At 43.4% G+C, this 18,109-nt stretch overlaps 1 protein-coding gene across 2 annotated transcripts; it reads right to left on the bottom strand.

Moving 5' to 3' along the window:
• Positions 1 to 2,817: 2,817 nt before the first annotated feature.
• TMEM254 (transmembrane protein 254) lies at positions 2,818 to 11,473 on the bottom strand. 2 transcript variants are annotated; one of them, XM_028109736.2, is made up of 4 exons: positions 11,315 to 11,473; positions 9,823 to 9,926; positions 9,578 to 9,637; positions 2,818 to 4,820 (listed from the first exon to the last, which is right to left on the bottom strand). In XM_028109736.2, exons 1-4 carry the CDS (start codon positions 11,402 to 11,404, stop codon positions 4,700 to 4,702), a joined length of 375 nt encoding a protein of 124 aa, XP_027965537.1. In that variant the 5' UTR covers positions 11,405 to 11,473; the 3' UTR covers positions 2,818 to 4,699. The 2 variants fall into 2 exon arrangements, with proteins under 2 accessions (XP_027965537.1, XP_027965536.1); XM_028109735.2 differs by lacking the exon at positions 11,315 to 11,473 and adding an exon at positions 10,917 to 11,074.
• Between the last annotated feature and the right edge of the window lie 6,636 nt (positions 11,474 to 18,109).

Below are 18,109 nucleotides of genomic sequence, written 5' to 3'. Positions count from 1 at the left end.
CAATTGCTTTATCTAGATTATTTCATTTAAATTTACCATACTATTGTCATCCCAGGCACAGTGTAAAATTATTCTTACTCTTTTAATCATGAAACTGAGATCCACAAACGTGACAAACTTGCCTAAAATCTTGTGGCTAGAGCCAGGTTAAATGGCACACTTCAATCTCATCGAGTAGTGTAATACTTTTAAATTGTTACTAGTTTGCTGACTGTATCATTGATGTACATGGTGATCTAGGTAATGATTGTGCATTATTCTCGCATGTATCAGAGAAAAAGTAAAATGAACAAACCAAGCGGGGCATTTCGTAGTTATTCCTGCCTAGGAAGATTTTTTAAAGCGAATTATGTGTAGTGTAGACATGACTAGTCTTGTGGGGGTGGTCCCTACATGCCTGAGGTTTAGGGAATGCTTCTCTATATTATAGATGCCAATACTCTCATCTGTGGTAATGTCAAGATATTGATTTTAGTGGCAATTTTTATGAACGAATTTCTGTTTACTAGGAACATCTCATGCCACAGCTTGGCACAAAGAAAAAGTGAAAGTTCTTTTGTTAGCTAGAAGCTAGATCTGAGCAGTGGGAAAAACGCCCTGAAGCAGAATCCCAATCCTTGAAGGGGAATGATAGAGACTAGAGCCGGAGGCAGGGACGGTGATTTAAAAAATGCTACACATTGTAAGCCTGGGAGCTCATCATCCTGACCCGTGGCTTCCAAGACCTTGGGCCTGATACATCAAGAGTGACACGTGCCCAACATGCGCTCTCCTCTTCCATCTCTGCCCCGGGGTAACCCCTAGACTTACTGTAATTCATTTGCATTGCAAGTACAGCCCCCTCCATGGAGAAAGGCTGCCCTGACTATTCTGGGACCAAGCTTGCAGGGTCAAAAACTTCCCCTCCCAACCTGTGCGAGGAGTTTCGCAAAAGTTTGGAAGCAGCCTCCTTTAGAGACCACCGCACTGTACCTCACAGCTCTTCCCAGCCCAGAAAGACCCAATAATATCCAATTCCAAAACAACCACTCCAAGAAACCTGTCTCCTCTCCCACTAATAAACTGCTCGATGATTGCTCCTTTCCTGCTGTCTTTATTGGAGCACGGAGCCCCACATAAATCTTTTCATGGGGAATCCAAGGACCGAGACCTCCATTCACACCTATGACGCAGACTCGCCCACCCCTGACACTGTCATAAACACTTCCCTGAACAGTATCAGGGTGCCAAAGGCATCTTCCTTAATCCACCTTCGTGATTCACTGCAAACAAAAAAGAGACAATCGATATACTCAACCCTATTAAAAAAGTTTAGGAGCCGTCTTAAAATGTTTATAGAAATTACAAATATGGGGGACAACAGCTGGGTGGCTTGGTCACTTACACGTCTGCCTTCGGCTCAGGTCATGACCCCAGGGTCCTGGGATCCCCTATCGGGCTCCCTGCTCAGCGGGGAGCCTGCTTCTCCCTCTCTCTCTGCCGCTTACCCCTGCTTGTGCATTCTTGCTAACAAATAAATTTAAGAAAAAATTACATGTACAGTATTTTGAATACGATTTTCAAGTATCCACTGTGGAATCAGGATAGATCTCTTCTTCAGAGAGAAATGTGAAATAATTATAGTCTCTCGCTGTCCAACACTATGATAAAGAGAGAACAGTTGATTCCCAATTTGATGTGGATAAGCAGTCTTGCAGCGAGAGGTCTCACACCTTTACAAATATATTACTCAGCCACCCTACTAGCATCTTTTTTCCTGTGCCAATAAGGTAATGGGATAAATGATATTTATGCTAACTGAAGAGCTTTGATTAACAAGGCTCCAGGAAGGGCCCAGGCAAAGATAAAAATGTGACTGCACTGTGTTCTCGAATCTCAACGGCAGGTTCTCCAACTTTTTTTTGTTTTCAGATCCTCCGTGTAAATACGTAGGGCTCTCAAAACAAGTTGTTTTGCTCAAGAACCTCTTTACATCTGGAACATGACCTCTTAAGCCCAAGCCTTGTTTTAAAACCATGGCTTAAAAAACATGTTTAGATGTGGATTGCATGGGGTCCTGAACAGGCAGGTTGTTGACGAGGAAACACTGCACACTGGCCCGTCACTGCTGAAGTGCTGAGGTCATTAGTTGTGGGTTTTTCCATGAGTCCTTTTTTATTCTTCCAAACTATATGTGCTTCTGACATCTTCGGGGTAGGGGCAGGAGGTAAGAAAACAGTTAGTTTGTCTGGCTTCCACGGTTGCTTCCGAGAGAGAGCCTTCTGGCTTTTTCTCATCTGAACTCAACAAGGATGTTTCTCCCACGTCACCATTACAGCTTCAACACGAAGACAATGTCTCCATTTCTCTGTTCTTTTTTGCTTCACAGACTTAACTTCTACGCTCCTGGGCTGTGGAGGACGGGAGAAACACAAGATCCCGTCGGAGTCTGGCCTCTGTGTGATGTGAGGTCACTTCACCTCGATGGGATGCAGTTTATGGGGCTATAAAATGACCCTCGCCATTTGCTCATTAAGATCTTTTTTTGTTGTAAGTCATGATAATATTCCAAATAAGATGACAGGATTTTATACTTTTGGCATTTAAAAAGTAGAAATACTCCTTTCACTTGCTGCATTCACTGTATCAGATGCTGAATGAAATATAAATGAAAACAAAAGGAGGGCAAATCCTACAATGAAAGGAGACACTCATGTCCACCCATGACTCAGTGTGCATGGAGTGAGGTGGGCTCTGGGCAGCTCCATAAGCATAACGAGGGGCAATATGCCCTACAATTAGGGCATTCTACATTATCAATGAAAAAAGCCTTGATACTTGTTTTTGTTTTTTAAAGATTTTATTTATTTATTTAGTTGACAGAGAGAGACAGCGAGAGAGGGAACACAAGCAGGGGGAGTGGGAGAGGGAGAAGCAAGCCTCCCGTGGAACAGGGAGCCCGATGCAGGGCTCGATCCCAGAACCCTGAGATCATGACCTGAGCTGAAGGCAGACGCTTAACGACTGAGCCACCCAGGTGCCCCAAAAGCCTTGATATTTGAACTGTTCAAACAGTTCTATCTACTTGGAAAAAAGTAGAATCAAATGTGTGACAATATAACAAAATGGACATACAAAAAAGCATTTGAACAGAGAAGACAATTCACAGCATTTATTCAAGTTAATTCATTCATTCAGTAATCTGCCATATCGTTGCTGTCATTACTATTTCTCTTTCGAGAGGACCATGCTTTTAAAAAATCTGTGTTGGATTTCCATGATGCTTAACTCGATGATCAAAAATTTTTTTCTCTACTAAAAGCCAACCCCTTCATGACAAAAGAAAACAGGAAAAACTGAGATATAGTTGTAGAAAGTCATCTCCACCAGAAACAATTCATAGTCCATAATCTTTCAGGGTTGTACTTTTACTTGGGGTCTCTTTTGGGGGCAAAGGGGCTGTCTCTCATAAATGTTTGCTTAAAATAGAGAACGTGCCCTACTGTACCATAGAAGGAAAATAAGGTCTAGTCCCTAGAGAACTAGGGACTGCCTAGGTGGTCCTCCAAGAAAGGAACTCTAATGGCTCCTAGGTGACAGTCATTCTGCCAAGGTCAGTGACCCTCCTGCCCTGACCAGTCACTAGTAAAAAGGTTTAGTCAGGTGAATGGGAGAGGTAGTCACTAGCTTCCAGTTAGAATCTCTAGCTCAGGAACGTCTGTGTTTAAGTAAGCTGGAGCTGGAGGGAGATGTTACAGAGTCTGAAGAAAATGACTAAGAATAGGCAAGTGTGAAAAAGACACAAGTTTCCTACCAGGGGACCCACAGAAAGGGGGTACCACCAGTCAAGGGCAGTTCTGTGCTTTTCTTTGAGAATACACTGAATGGGTTCTGCAGTTTTCAGATAACAACTGGAATGATACTGAACAAATGACAAGTTAATTCAGTTTCGGTCTGTGGTTCAGAAAACACTGACAGAACACCTGTGTGCAAGGCAATGACTCAGGTGCTGGAAAAAAAAAATCAAGCTAAGATGTGGTCCTGACCAGAAGGAGCCATCTAGCAGTGGCCATCAGACGCCTGCACAAGGATGGCTTCTGGCTGGCTCTATCAGGGGAGGCATTCCCGATCCTCTCCTCTAGGTACTGTGTGTCCTCTGTGCCTCTAGGTCACTGCTCGGCCTGGCCCATTCCAGGCACTTGCTTATCTTCCTTTTCTTGGTGTGTGAGAAATGGAAGTTTGAGAGGATAAGATCCTGCTTCCCAGGTGCCTAGTGCATGTGGAATTGATGTGTTGGGGAAATGTCACTCTGTCTTGGTTCAGAAAGGTGGAAAAATTTGGGGAAAAGGAGAGCTAAGATGCGGTGGTAAGGGTAAGGTGTCTTAGTCAGAAGGTGGGACCAAAGTTATACCAACAAGCAGTTTTAGTACACAGCTTAAACCAGATGATACAAGGAGCACCAACATGGCCAAGGACCTCAAGCAGGTAGCTTGGAAGCTCTCAGCCAAACAGGGTTAGTCTGCAGAACTGGGAAGCTTAAATCCTTTCCTATCATCTAGTCAAGCTCAACCAGAGCGTATGAAAGAGCAATGAATAACTAGAGGGTCTTAAATTTCTGGAAAATAGAAAGATCAAGTAAACTCAGCATCCCCCAGCATCTCCCCCACCCCCAAAACAGTGAAGATGAATGTCAAAAGTGTAAAGAAAGCTTTTGGGTATCTTAAGTTTGTTTTTGGCGTTTTGGTCTGTAAGCTATCAAGATGGAGAGAGATGCTATCCCAAAGAGATACGTTTGTAGGAACCAGAGTAGTTGAGCCCGACCATCTGTGATGCCTTTAGACCTAAAAAAAAAAACAAAAAGAAAAACTTAGCCACCAGAATTTTAATGTTATGGTTTCATAAGAGTTACTGTCTTCCATTGAAAAAACTATTCCCTCTATTTACTTTCATTAGGTTTATTTTGCCATTTTCCTCCAGCTTCTTAATTCTCATGGTTTATTTTCATCTTTGTGTGTGTGCATTTAGGACAGTACACTCTTCCCTCAGATGCAGTGTGGCTACTGCCTAGGGCACGGTATTATAAAACCATTTCTCATGAGGCTTTGAAGAGCAGATAGGGTTAAAAAGCTCCAGCACCAGGATGGCTTTAGAAGAAGTGTTTTGAAGGTAGAACAAATGTAAATCCTGGCTTGCCAAGAGCTAGCTGTAATGCTGAGCAAGTCACTCATTCTCTCAGAATCTGTTTCCTCCTCTGAAAAATAGGAATATCAGGGTGCTTGGGTGGCTCAGTCAGTTAAGTGTCTGCCTTCAGCTCAGGTCATGATCCCAGAGTCCTGGGATCGAGCCCCTCATCGGGCTCCCTGTTCAGCCAGGAGTTTGCTTCTCCCCCTCCCCGCCCCCCCTTGTACTCTCTCTCTCTCAAATAAATAAAAATCTAAAAAAAAGAACAGGAATATCAGTATTTATCTCAGTAAGTTTTGAGATGATTTATGAAATAACATACACAAAGTATTTAGTAAAAGGCCTGGCACATAGTAATAATAAACACCTTGTTGCAGTCATTCAAACTAAACTGCTTAAAACAAAGCTCAAAAGAAAACGACCCAACTGAAGTGAATGGCCTTGCTAGTCTCGTCTGTATATGAAGAAGTCTCATGTGGATGACTTCTAATTTAAAACAAAATTTAAAAACAATGTATGTAAAAATGATATAATTTTCCACACTAACAGAATAAAGGAGAAAAATCATATGACCATCTTGATAACTGCAGAAGCATTTGAAAAATTACAGCATCCATTCTGAATACAAGTTCTCAGCAAACTCAGAAATAGGATAGAACTTCCTTATTCTGATAAAGGAGGTCTACATGACCTAGAAAAAACGTTAGGAAAATATTGAAAGCTTTTCCTTTTTCAGCAACAACGGAAGGGCCAAGATGTATGAGAAATTCATGTTCATGCAGTATTACTTATAATAATAAAAGTGAGGGCGCCTGGGTGGCTCAGTCGGTTAAGCGACTGCCTTCGGCTCAGGTCATGATCCTGGAGTCCTGGGATCGAGTCCCACATCGGGCTCCCGGCTCGGCAGGGAGTCTGCTTCTCCCTCTGCCCCTCCTCCCTCTCGTGTTCTCTATCTCTCATTCTCTCTCTCTCAAATAGATAAAATCTTTAAAAAAAATAATAACAAAAATGAGAGACTTAGAAGTGTATCAGAGGGCGATTTGTGAAATACACTAAGGCACATCCATATAACAGAATACTACGCACCAATAAATGAATGAGGTAAAGTCATAGGTACAGACATGGAAAAACAGGCATATGTGACAATGGAAAAATGCAGAGAAGACTTTACATCTATACGTACATATACTCTGGTGGCCATGAAGTCAAACATATAGTCCAATCTAATCTCTGGTTAAAAGGAATTCACCAATTCCTTTTTATTGCTGGACAGTGTGATTTGGAAGGCTACAAATGTACATTCACTTAGATGTATTCATTCATTCATAATTCTAAAGGAGTATTTGTTCCAATGTAGAGTGACAAGTGATAATACTACAACATGTGAGACCATAAAGAAATGATTTCAAAAGCACAATAGTAACCTAAGCTCTCTGTACCTGCTCTCCCTTCCCCCTTTTTTTTTAATTTATTTATTTGAGAGAGAGAGAGAGTGAGAGAGAGCATGAGCAGCGGGGAGAGGGAGAAGCAGACTCCCCACTGAGCAGGGAGCCCGATGCGGGACTCGATCCCAGGACCCTGGCATCATGACCTGAGCTGAAGGCAGACGCTTAACCGACTGTGACACCCAAGCACCCCTCCCTCCAGCCTTCAAAGACCTGGACAGCAAGAGGTTAAATTTGAGTCCTTTGGTTTTATTTAGAGGCTCCAAATGCCACAAGAGAACGGGTATCAAATAATGGTGTCCGAGGGGTTAGACCACACACCTCCAAGCTAAGATTTCACTGTGAGGCTGAGGGACCATTGCAAAGAGGTACTAGTGCTGTGGCATTTCCTATTGTAAGTCAAGTTCAAAGAACAGCATCAACAAAACCACCTGGAGAGCTTGACCTAAGTCCCCTGGAATTTGGGGGAAAAGATTAATATCTAATTCTCAAGTTTAAAGACTCAGGTACAGCTTACCTGATGGGAAATCAAAGGTACATTGCCGCAGTGAGAACTGCATGTACTTGTGGATTTATCCCACTGGAGGGATGAGGAAGCTGTTACTGTGAGCCATCCCGATCTGCTGGAAGGCCACAGGCACAGTGGGCTTAAAAGGGACCCTGTCCCAGAGGCCCTAACTGAAGGATAGAAGAGATCTCAGTAAAAGAAAAATTCCCTCCAGGGGCGCCTAGGTGGCTCAGTTGGTTAAGCGTCTGCTTTCAGCTCAGGTCATGATCCCAGGGTCCTGGGATCGAGCCCCGCACCGGGCTCCCTGCTCAGTGGGGAGCCTGCTTCTCCCTCTCCCTCTGCCACTTCCCCTGCTTGTGCTCTCTTGCTCTCTCTGTCAAATAAAGAAACTCTTAAAATAAAAAAAAAAAAAAGAAAAAAGAAAGAAAGAAAGAAAAAAGAAAAACTCCCCCGAGTCAGAGTTCCTGAGAGGAACCCGGCCAGGGGCAGGCTGGAGGAGGCACCTGAAGGAACCATCAAAGGGACTACAGAAGGGGATCCCTAATGATGGCTGGCTTCTCAGAACTCCACCAGGCCCCCCTGGAGAAAAAAAGCGAACACTGGGCATGCAACATCCATAGCGCCCAGCTGCCTGACCACAAGGCAGACTGTGCCCTGTTTCGCCTGATTGCTGTCCCCTCAACAGGCCATAAGCAGCTGTTGCTAGCAAATAGGAAAAGGAGGTGGCCTGAGAGAGAAGCCACCAACTATACTCCCTTCCCCACAGCAGGCTCCTGAGCCCCAGCTGGATGAGGGACTTAGGGACCAGTTTATGCTTTTAATAAACAGACTGGACTAGACTGGAGGGTATCAGATAGTGACTGGGAAACCTAGGGAAGTGCTTTGGATTTCATCCGGGGCTACGGGGGGAGGCAGACCCCAACCCACAGGGTAAGAGGACCTGGAAAGGGCTTGAGAGAGGACAGGGCTGCTTTCTGCTCCTCTCCTAAGAAGGGCAGCTTGTTTCCTAAACCAGAAGATAGAGTAACATCATCTCTTTAAAGCACTTAGCAAGTGTCTGGCATAGTGTACGCTCAATAAATATTACTTTTATTATTAAAACATGGTTGTTGTTGTTTTTTTTAATTACAATGTTTGAACTTTATTTGGATCCTGATTCAGAAATTCAAGCATTTTAAAAAATGAAATAATTGGGGAGATTTGCACATTGACTAACATATTTGGTGATATTAAGGAATTACTGTCAATATTTACATGCGTGATAATTATTGTAGTTATGTTTATAAAAAATAATTCTTATCTTTTAGAGGCACATAATAAACTATTTATAGATGAGATAATATAATGTCTAGGATTTGTTTCAAAAGAATCCAGGAGTAGGGCAAGGAGGAGGGAAGGGGTATAGATAAAGTTTGAAATTTTCTATAATAATTTTTTTAAATTATGGAAAGCAAGGTTCATTATGAGTTTTGTTGTTGTTTGTTTGTAAAACATGGTTGTTATAAGGTATCTTGCTTTGCCCTTTTAGAAGTAATACAACAGTAATAGAGGTGATAGCTCACCTTGACCAGAAGTTAACTGCAAAGTAATTTGGCATTACTGTAACCACCTCTTCATGACACCATATTGTCTGTACATGCTTACATGAAGTACTAATGTCAAGAGAATCTTTCCGGGCACCTGGGTGGCTCCGTTGTTTAAGCGACTGCCTTCGGCTCAGGTCATGATCCCGGAGTCCCGGGATCGAGTCCCGCATTGGGCTCCCTGCTCAGCGGGGAGTCTGCTTCTCTCTCTGGCCCTCCCCCCTCTCATGTGCTCTCTCTCTCTCTCTCTTTCTAGCTCTCTCAAATAAATAAATAAAATCTTTAAAAAAAAAAGAGAGAATCTTTCCTAGGTCCCTCACACAGTATTAACCTACACTGGCACCTGCTGAGTAGGGTCGAACTGAGAGGTTTTCTAACTTGCAATGCATCCCAGAATTGTTTGTGGAGCTTGAAAAAAAGAACAGACTCCCATTTCAGAGGCCAGGCCTACTGAATCAGGTCTCTGGGTCTGTACACCAGACATGTATATTTCAAAAAGCTCCTCAGGTGATTCAGTTGTGAAACTAGGATTGAGAATCATCGGCCTATGTCAATAAATTGGCTCTTTTTCAAAATAGAAGGCAACCCCCAAATCTTTTGCTATAGGTGGAGCTATACAGAGAATTTTTTTTTTTTAATGAGAAAAATCATCCAAATTAAGTAGTCAAATAACTAACTAACTAACACAAATGAAATGAATCCATTAATTAAATAGTTACCAAGTACTCCTTCGGGGCTAGGCTTAGTATTAGGTGTGGAGATTCAACTCTACCCTGAGAATGTTCTCGGCCTACAAATCCATGAATTATTTAAATGTGGCTACTCTCAACTTATATTAGATACCAAGAGAAAAACGCTAAAGCACTATTAAACACACTTACTTGCACAAAACCATGGCGTACAAGGACTCTCCCAAGTGAATCAGCCAGGCAAGCCAATACCTAAAACAAAAGTCAGCCTAGTTTAAGGTGATGGTTATCTGCTGATGAAATCTAACACAGAAACCTCAATGCCTTAATGTGAACCAGCGACACTCTTAGATATCTAAAGGCAAGTGCAGGCCTTCCAGATCTACAGTGGAACTGGAGCTGCAGGGTCCACATCCCATTTCCAGAGCCCTGCTTACCCATTGTGCAGGAGGGTATGATGATGGTCCACCAAGTACTGAGTGAAGAGGCCCAGCGGCCCGAGGCTCTGATAAGGGATACTCTGAGGCCAGAAGACAACCCACTGCAAGAGAACCAGAGGCATAGAATACCTATTAAGTCACTTAAATCAGCAAATGTTTATTTTTGAGAGAGACTATGAAACAATCCAGATTCTACAAGAAAAACTAGAGACCACAGAATTTCCGAACTAAGTCATCTGGGCTTCCACTCTCCACTTCTGTTTTCTTTTCTTTTCTTTTTCAAGATTTTATTTATTTGACACAGAGACACAGCGAGACAGGGAACACAGGCAGGGGGAGTGGGAGAGGGAGAAACAGGCTTGAGGGCCCTGGGATCATGACCTGAGCCGAAGGCAGCCGCTTAACGACTGAGCCACCCAGGCGCCCCTCCACTTCTGTTTTCTAAAAGCTATTCCAGTGGGAGATCTATGTGGAGGAAGCTACATGGTTATCAGACTCAGTGCCCAGACGGGATGACTTCTATTCTTAGTGAATTCCACCAAAAACATTATTTTATACAGATTATTAATAAGCTTTAAGTTTCTGTGCCCTGGCTAGCTTCTTTACTGCAGAATCTATGGCTGGAGCCAAACCCCTCACTTAATTTAGAATCCTTTTTCCTTCTTTCACTTTTCCTACATCTAAAACTGGGAATGATCCACTTCACAGAGCTGGAAAATAAGTACATCAAGTTTGTGAAGTGCTAATCACATTAGGTTTTTGTAATCTGATCAACTTTCCCTTAGTCTCTATGTTGTAATCTCTGCCAGCTTAGGTTTTTCTGAGAATTCAGTGCCAAGAGGTCCAAAACTTATTGTACCATTCATACCTCAGCCAAGAGCAGTACTACCTCTCCCATTATGTCTTATGCATCTAAGATTTAAATAAAGCATAAATATCACTGCACCCTCCAAAACCAAAAGGAACGGAAGGGGCAGCACTTGCCAGCTCCATAATATTCCAATTTAAATAAGACCTCGCTACCAGGGCGCCTCTCGCCCTACGAGGGGCCGGCGGCCAAAAGAGACGCACCGCCTCGCCCCACGCCTCACCGCGAAATAGCCCAGTGCCAGGATGGTGACCAGCGAAGGTAAACATCTGGCCGGACGGAAGTAGGCGGAAGCAGCCCTCCGGGCCTCGGACTTCGTCACCACCATCTTGAAAGATCTACACACTGAGTCTTGGGATGGGGAGCCTACCCGCCCCCGCCCCCATACCGAGAAAGCCTGGGTAACTGGTTTCTCGAGACCGTGGGCAGAGCCGAAAGGCGCAGGGAAGACAAGTGCGCCTGCGTCTGCTTCCCGGGCCTGGTCCCTTCCCAGTGGGCTCCGGGCGCGCAGAGCCGGATTGCGCCTGCGCGACCCCTCCGGCCGGCTGACCCGGGTCCTGCGCTGGGGGGCCGGGTGCTCGCTCTCCTCGCGGGGCTGCGCTCCGCTGCCGCTGCCCTTACCGTGTAATACCCAAAGGAGAGGGTGATGACGGTGAACCAGAACGGACTGCCCCTCTGGAAGTACGCATTACCGCCTGCTGCCGTCCCCATCGTGGCGGCACATCCCCGAGAACCTGAGACCCGGCTCTCCGCTGCGCGCGGGGTGGAGGCGGGACGGGGCTCGGGCGAGCGCTCCTCCCTGCTCCCTCCTCCTTCCCAGCACCCGGAAGCACCTGCGGGTTCGGGAACTCTGGCAGCGGGGCTCGCGGGGCTCTGGCCTTCTGGGCCGGTCGCATCTCACAGGGGAGACCCGCTCTGTGAGTGGCTCTTTCCCGGGCTTATGAGAACGGTGTTGGAATAGGTGGTGCTTTCCGCCTCCAATAACCGCGAGTCCAAGAGAAGTGATGCTCTTCCTCTTCGTTAGTGAAGATGTATGGAACCGTACTGCACAGCACTTAACGAGCAGGGCCTGTGGAATAGACGACCTGGGTTTAAGTCCCCCACCTCTGCTACTCATTTTTGGCCTAAGCCTGCACCAGTCACTGTTAAACAACAAAAATTCAGCTTAGTAATTTGAAAGATGAAATTGGCTTTATTGAAGGGTTCATGAATGGGGCAGCAGCCATCTAACAAGTAGAAAGGAGCTCAGCTGAGCCGCGGAAAAGGAAAGTTTTTTTGTTTTTTGGTTGTTTTTTGTTTTGTTTTGTTTTGTTTTGTTTTAATAAAGGCAGAGAGAGGGCATAAAAATAGGAATTTATTAGCAAGGATTGCATAGCTTTAGGCAATGTCGCCCAGGTAAAGGGTAAGGGGTCTATCTGGGGATTACCTCCCGATGTTGACCAAGAAATTCTGGTGATTGGTTAAAGGTTACATAAGGGGAGGGGAGTGGAGAATGAAACTGCAGTTAGGTTAGGTATTAAGTCTTAATATGGGGCCTTAGTATGAGGTGTGGAGTATTTCCATAGTTGACATGGGAAGGTTCTCTTTCCTCATTTTTTTACATGAGTGTGTTGGGCTATGTTTTTATTTATTTATTTATTTATTTATTTATTTATTTATTTATTTATTTATACATTTGCTTTTAACTCCAGCCTTTTTCTTTTTCTTTCTTTCTTTCTTTCTTTCTTTCTTTCTTTCTTTCTTTCTTTCTTTCTTTCTTTTTCTTTTTTCTTTCTTTCTTTCTTTTTCTTTCTTTCTTCCTTTCTTTCTTTTTTCTTTCTTTCTTTCTTCTTTTTTCCTTCTTTCTTTCTAACAATTTTATTTATTTGTCAGAGAGAGAGCACAAGCAGGGGGAGCGGCAGGCAGAGGGAGAAGAAGGCTCCCCACTGATCAGGGAGCACGATGCAGGGACTCTATCTATCCCCGGAACCTGGGATCATGACCTGAGCTGAAGGCAGGCGCTTAACTGACTGAGCCACTCAGGCATCCCTGGGCTGTGTTTTAAAGAATTAATTCCAGAATAGGTGACACTGTCCATTTCCCAGATAAACCACAGTGCCTGTTAGTATTTGGGTTACCAGTCCTAAACAGTTTTTTTTAGTCCTAATTTCTTTCCATCACACCAACTTAATTGGTTCTCCTCTCTCTCTGAATACCTCTGCCTTCTCAGCTTTCCTTTTACTTTTTGTCCCCTACATACAGGTTTTTCCTATGATCTTCTCTCTGTATTTGTAGTACCTTTGAGATTCAATTTTTGCCTCCATCTGGACGACTAAAACAATGTCTCCAGCCTTAACCTCCCTCCACTTTCCTGCTGGTCATCTTTACGAGGTGTCACACCCACCCTTCAAAGACAAAACCACTTTTATCCTCAGAGTCAGTCCTCACACAGAGTCTCCCCTGATTATGTTAACATCGATTTCCTTCTTTGAGGGACCCAGACTCCCTCTCTTTGGTTGCCTTCATATCTAGTCAGCTACCAAGAATTCTGTTGATTAACATTACTTCTCATCCTTTTGGATCAAACCATGGCTTAATTTCTGCCCTCCTTGGGCCATTCCTTCCTGTGTTCTACTGATGTGGGAAACAAAGGCAGAAGAAAAATTATTAAATTTCCTCACTACTTGTAACCCATTGACAAGTCCTTGAAATAGGCAGAGTGACGTTCCTCTAGGAACGCAGCTGCCTCCATCTTGATACTTTGCTAAGAGCAAATCTTAGCCTGACCTCAGGATCCTGTTGAGTCTACTTTAACATACAAAAATTCCTTTGGAAACTTCTTTATCTCTGTCCCCCAAGATACAGGTTAACAATTATCCTCCAGGCATAGGACCCACTGATATATATCTGAAGGGTCTCATGACAGTTTTTACTAAATAGTAATAAATGAATGACCTTTCCCTAACAATAGCTAGCCCCCTCAGGGTCCTGAAAACCTTTCCAAAATACCTTGGAGGCTTGTGCTGTCCCTAACTCCCTCCCAACTTAAAGGTATATAATGGCCCACCCTCTTGATCCCAATGCAGCTCTTTCTGCCCACAGGTCTTGTCCCTGTTCTTGAATAAAACCACATTTTTCACTGAACAAGTCTCAAGAATTCTTTATTGCCCTTCGGCTCTGGACCCCAACCATTTCCTACATCACCACCACTTCCCCCCACATGCACTCCCTTTATCAAATTCGACCTACAGTTCTCTACAAAGTACAGTTCTCACCAAACCCTAACCTTACCAAAAGTTTTCAAGAGCTTCCCTCATTTTAGGCTATTGTTTTTCTATTGTTTTTCAGTATTTCTCTCCTGGTGTGAAATTTGCAGGGAGTGAGATGCAGGAGAAATAACTCATGTTAGGATAGAAGTTGTTGAGGAGGCAAAATGGCTAGGGTCAAAGGACTACAGGAAGCTAGATTTTAACTTCGTATCTTCCACTACCGTGGTCTGAGCCCAGCAAGTTACTAAGTGCCCTGTGCCTCCCCTCCCCACAGCCCTGATTATGGTGGGGAAGAGTGGTACAGCCATGACTGAGGGGCCTTACCATTAGACTATCATGCACACATAAGGAATCCAGATGAAGGTACCAGGAGAGCTTCAGTCAGATGTGAGTAGTTTATGTCAATCCATTAAGAACCCACAGTCAACTGGAGATGTCAGCTGTAGACTCAAAAGGATTTTGTCTTTTCCAACTCACCCTCTTCACATGTGACATGCGTAGCTAAAGTCTTCATCCTCCACGTGTCCTATGTTGCCATCCCCTCTGGGTTGGCAAACAAATCTTTCACCCTTTATACTTTCTCTTTCCTTTGGATGGACTAGTACCTACACATTGAAGACAATGAAGAAAATACGGGAGGGCGCCTGGGTGGCTCAGAGCAACTGTCTTCGGCTCAGGTCATGATCCTGGAGTCCTGGGATCGAGTCCCGCATCAGGCTCCCTGCTCGGCAGGGAGTCTGCTTCTCCCTCTGACCCTCCTCCCTCTCATGCTCTCTCTCTATCATTCTCTCTCTCAATAAATAAATAAAAATCCTTAAAAAAATTATTAAAAAAAAAGAAAATATGGGAAAAGAGTTTGACAACCTTTGAGAGAAGGGAAAGAAACTTATTAGCAAAATATTAAAAACCATAGAGGGAAAGATAGAAATTTTAACTGCATCTAAATTAAAAACTTCATTCTTATGAGTGGCGCCATAAATTTGAAAAACTTGGAAGAAGCAATGCTTCAATATATATCATCAACAAATGAGTAAAGGGCATGAATCAGACATCCTTAAAAGAGAAAACTTGAATGGCCAAGAGACATGAAAAGATGCTCAACCTTAATGGCAATGGGGATGTGCAAAATAAAGCTCAATAAGATACTATTTTTTCCCATAAGATTGGCCTACCAGGTATTAAGATACACTAAAAAGAACTATAATAATCTAGAACATCTGATATTTGAAACCCAAATCAAATCAATGGAAAGTGATACTTCAGAGATAGCTCTGACATATATCAAACCATTTACTTTATGTTAAAGGTAACATTTAAAATTAAGGACGAAAAAAATGGACTATTCATTAAATTAGGATGACTGGTTATCTATTTGGGGAAATTCTCTTTTTAAACTCTACTCTCCTCCCTACACAGATACACAAATACTGCAGTATCATGAAGTACAGAGACGATAGTAACCCAGGGAGTGTGGTGAGATGGGTGAGCATGGGCTGATAAAGCAACATCCCCCATAGTCTCCTAGGATTACCATCGGGAGGGAAATTTAAACATTTGGGATCTAGATAGAGCATTGTGGGTCCTGAGAATTAGAAGCAATTTGTTGTTGCAAGAAGGAACAATGTGAAATTGAGTGAAGGAAGGTAAGTCTGGAAAAGGCAGGTAGGGTCCTGATCATCAATGGCATTAGGTGTCAAACTGAGGAATTTTGAGCCCTTTGGCAAGATGAGTCCGTGAAGATTTTTTTTTTTTTTTAATCAGTGGAGTGAAAATGGTATACATTGGATGGAAGTAAAATTGGAAGCAGGGGAATCAGGGAAGTTGAAAGATAAAGTAGCATAATGGGGATGGAGAAAAGGTTCCATCATTCATTCAAATAGTAAATATTTCTGAGGACCCGTTTGGTGTCGAGCACAGTGCTAGGCCCTGGATACAATTGTGAACAAGACAAATGCAGTCCAGGTGGGGACAGTGTAGTTCTCTGACGACAGGCAAATCAATAAAGGCTCACTGGAGGCCCCATAACTTAACCTTTTAATACCAACTGACCATTTTGACCTTAATATTTGATATCCTACATTCAGGGGTTGCAAACAGAGATGTCCTCAGGCCATCAAATTAACAAATGAATGAAAGGGGCAGAGATAATGGAGTAGGGTGTGGTGAAGCTGGGAGTGGGGGCGGGGAGAAGGAGGGTGTGTTTGTCCTGCCTACAAATCTTCAAAGGATGCCGATGATTGCTGTTGATTTGATTTTGTGCAGGATCTTGGCCTATGGGACTCTGATTCTTTTATTTCTTTTCAAATATTTATTTATTTTATTCTTTCAGTGTTTTAAATTTTATTTTTTATTATTTATTATCTCTTTATTCAAATTCCATTTTAGATTTATAGAAGAGCTGAGCAGGTATTTCTTAGAGTTTTATATATTCACCCCACATCCTCCACCTTCACACACAGTTCCCCTATTTTTTTTTTAAAGATTTTATTTATTTATTTGACAGAGAGAGAGATAGCGAGAGCAGGAACACAAGCAGGGGGAGTGGGAGAGGGAGAAGCAGGCCTCCCGCGGAGCAGGGAGCCCGATGCGGGACTCCATCCCAGGACCCTGGGATCATGACCCGAGCCGAAGGCAGACGCTTAACGACTGAGCCGCCCAGGCGCCCCACAGTTCCCCTATTACTAATATCTTACATTTGTATGGTCCACTCATTAAAATTAATGAATTAATATTGATGCATTATTTTTTAAATTTAAATTCAATTAATTAACATATAACGTATTATTGGTTTCCGAGGTAGAGGTCAGTGATTGATCAGTCTTATATAATACCCAGTGCTCATTACAGGGACTCCGATTTTTTTTTTAAGATTTTATTTATTTATTTGACAGCGAGAGACAGCGAGACAGGGAACACAAGTAGGGGGAGTGGGAGAGGGAGACGCAGGCTTCCTGCAGGGCAGGGAGCCCAATGCGGGGCCTTGATCCCAGGACCCTGGGATCATGACCTGAGCCTAAGGCGGATGCTTAACCGACTGAGCCACTCAGGCGCCCCGGGACTCTGATTTTTTTATATGTGCTTGGGAAGTGGTTAGTTTAGAGGTGGCATAAAGTAAAAATTCAATAAATGTTTTCTGGTTGTTCTTACTGTTGTTAAACATCAGTGAACTAAACGTCAGTGAACTAAGTGCTGTGTTGTGGGAGGAAGAAGTGAGCAAATGCCTAAAATTCAGTTTGAGAAAATGCAATACATTGAATGGGCAATTTACATAAAGTCAACAAGACCCAATATGCCCAAAGCCAATTTGCTGAATTACCAGTTTGCCAAATTCACCAAATTTATGGAGTGTGGCTTTAATACTTCAATAGGGAAATTATTATTTTTTTAAAAGATGTATTTATTTGAGAGAGAGAGAGATCACGAGCAGGCAGAGGGAGAGGGAGAGGCGGACTCCCCTGTGAGCAGGGAGTCTGACACAGGACTTGATCCCAGGACCCTGAGATCATGACCTGAGCCAAAGGCAGGCACTTTTTTTTTAAAGATTTTATTTATTTATTTGAGAGAGAGAGAATGAGAGATAGAGAGCACGAGAGGGAAGAGGGTCAGAGGGAGAAGCAGACTCCCTGCGGAGCAGGGAGCCCGATGTGGGACTCGATCCCAGGACTCCAGGATCATGACCTGAGCCGAAGGCAGTCACTTAACCAACTGAGCCACCCAGGCGCCCCAAAGGCAGGCACTTAACCGACTGAGCCACCCAGGTGCCCCGCAAAACTTTATTTTTATCCCAGAAATCCAGGTGTTGATTTCCAGGGCTGGTTAACCCTTGCAGGTATCCTCAGACCTGTGTAAATAATTTTACTCTTTCTTGTGGAATACTGCTGCACATTGCTTACAATTTGACAGAGATCAACTTGTCATGAGCAACCGATATTTCAGTATGGGGTAGGGGATGGAAGGAAGTGAAAATACCTAATAATTTCCCTTTGAGCATGTATATTGAGAAAGAAAAAGAAAAGGGTATCACCTAGGGGCAAATGTAATGTCTTTGTAAAAACAAACAAACAAACAAACAAAAAAACAAAGAAAAAATGACCCAGACTTGGATATAATGAATACATTGTTACTAATCTCTGGGTAGAAAGATTGTGGCACAGGGTAGGGGCTCAGA

The sequence above is a fragment of the Eumetopias jubatus genome, unplaced genomic scaffold (assembly GCF_037043125.1).
Source record: "Eumetopias jubatus isolate StellerSeaLion01/CBP00866 unplaced genomic scaffold, mEumJub1_p1.0 scaffold_17, whole genome shotgun sequence".
NCBI lineage: Eukaryota > Metazoa > Chordata > Mammalia > Carnivora > Otariidae > Eumetopias > Eumetopias jubatus.
Note: the sequence above shows the minus strand (reverse complement) of the source record. Positions and strands in the feature narration are given on the sequence as shown.

Excerpts from the sequence above, each read along its gene's own strand:
- TMEM254 (XM_028109735.2), bottom strand. The coding sequence starts at position 11,021 with ATGGTGGTGACGAAGTCCGAGGCCCGGAGGGCTGCTTCCGCCTACTTC. Across the intron at positions 9,927-10,916 it reads TGGCACTGGGCTATTTCGCG|TGGGTTGTCTTCTGGCCTCA; the intron begins GTGAGGCGTGGG and ends GTTCTCTTGCAG. Across the intron at positions 4,821-9,577 it reads TACGCCATGGTTTTGTGCAA|GTCTAAAGGCATCACAGATG; the intron begins GTAAGTGTGTTT and ends TTTTTTTTTTAG.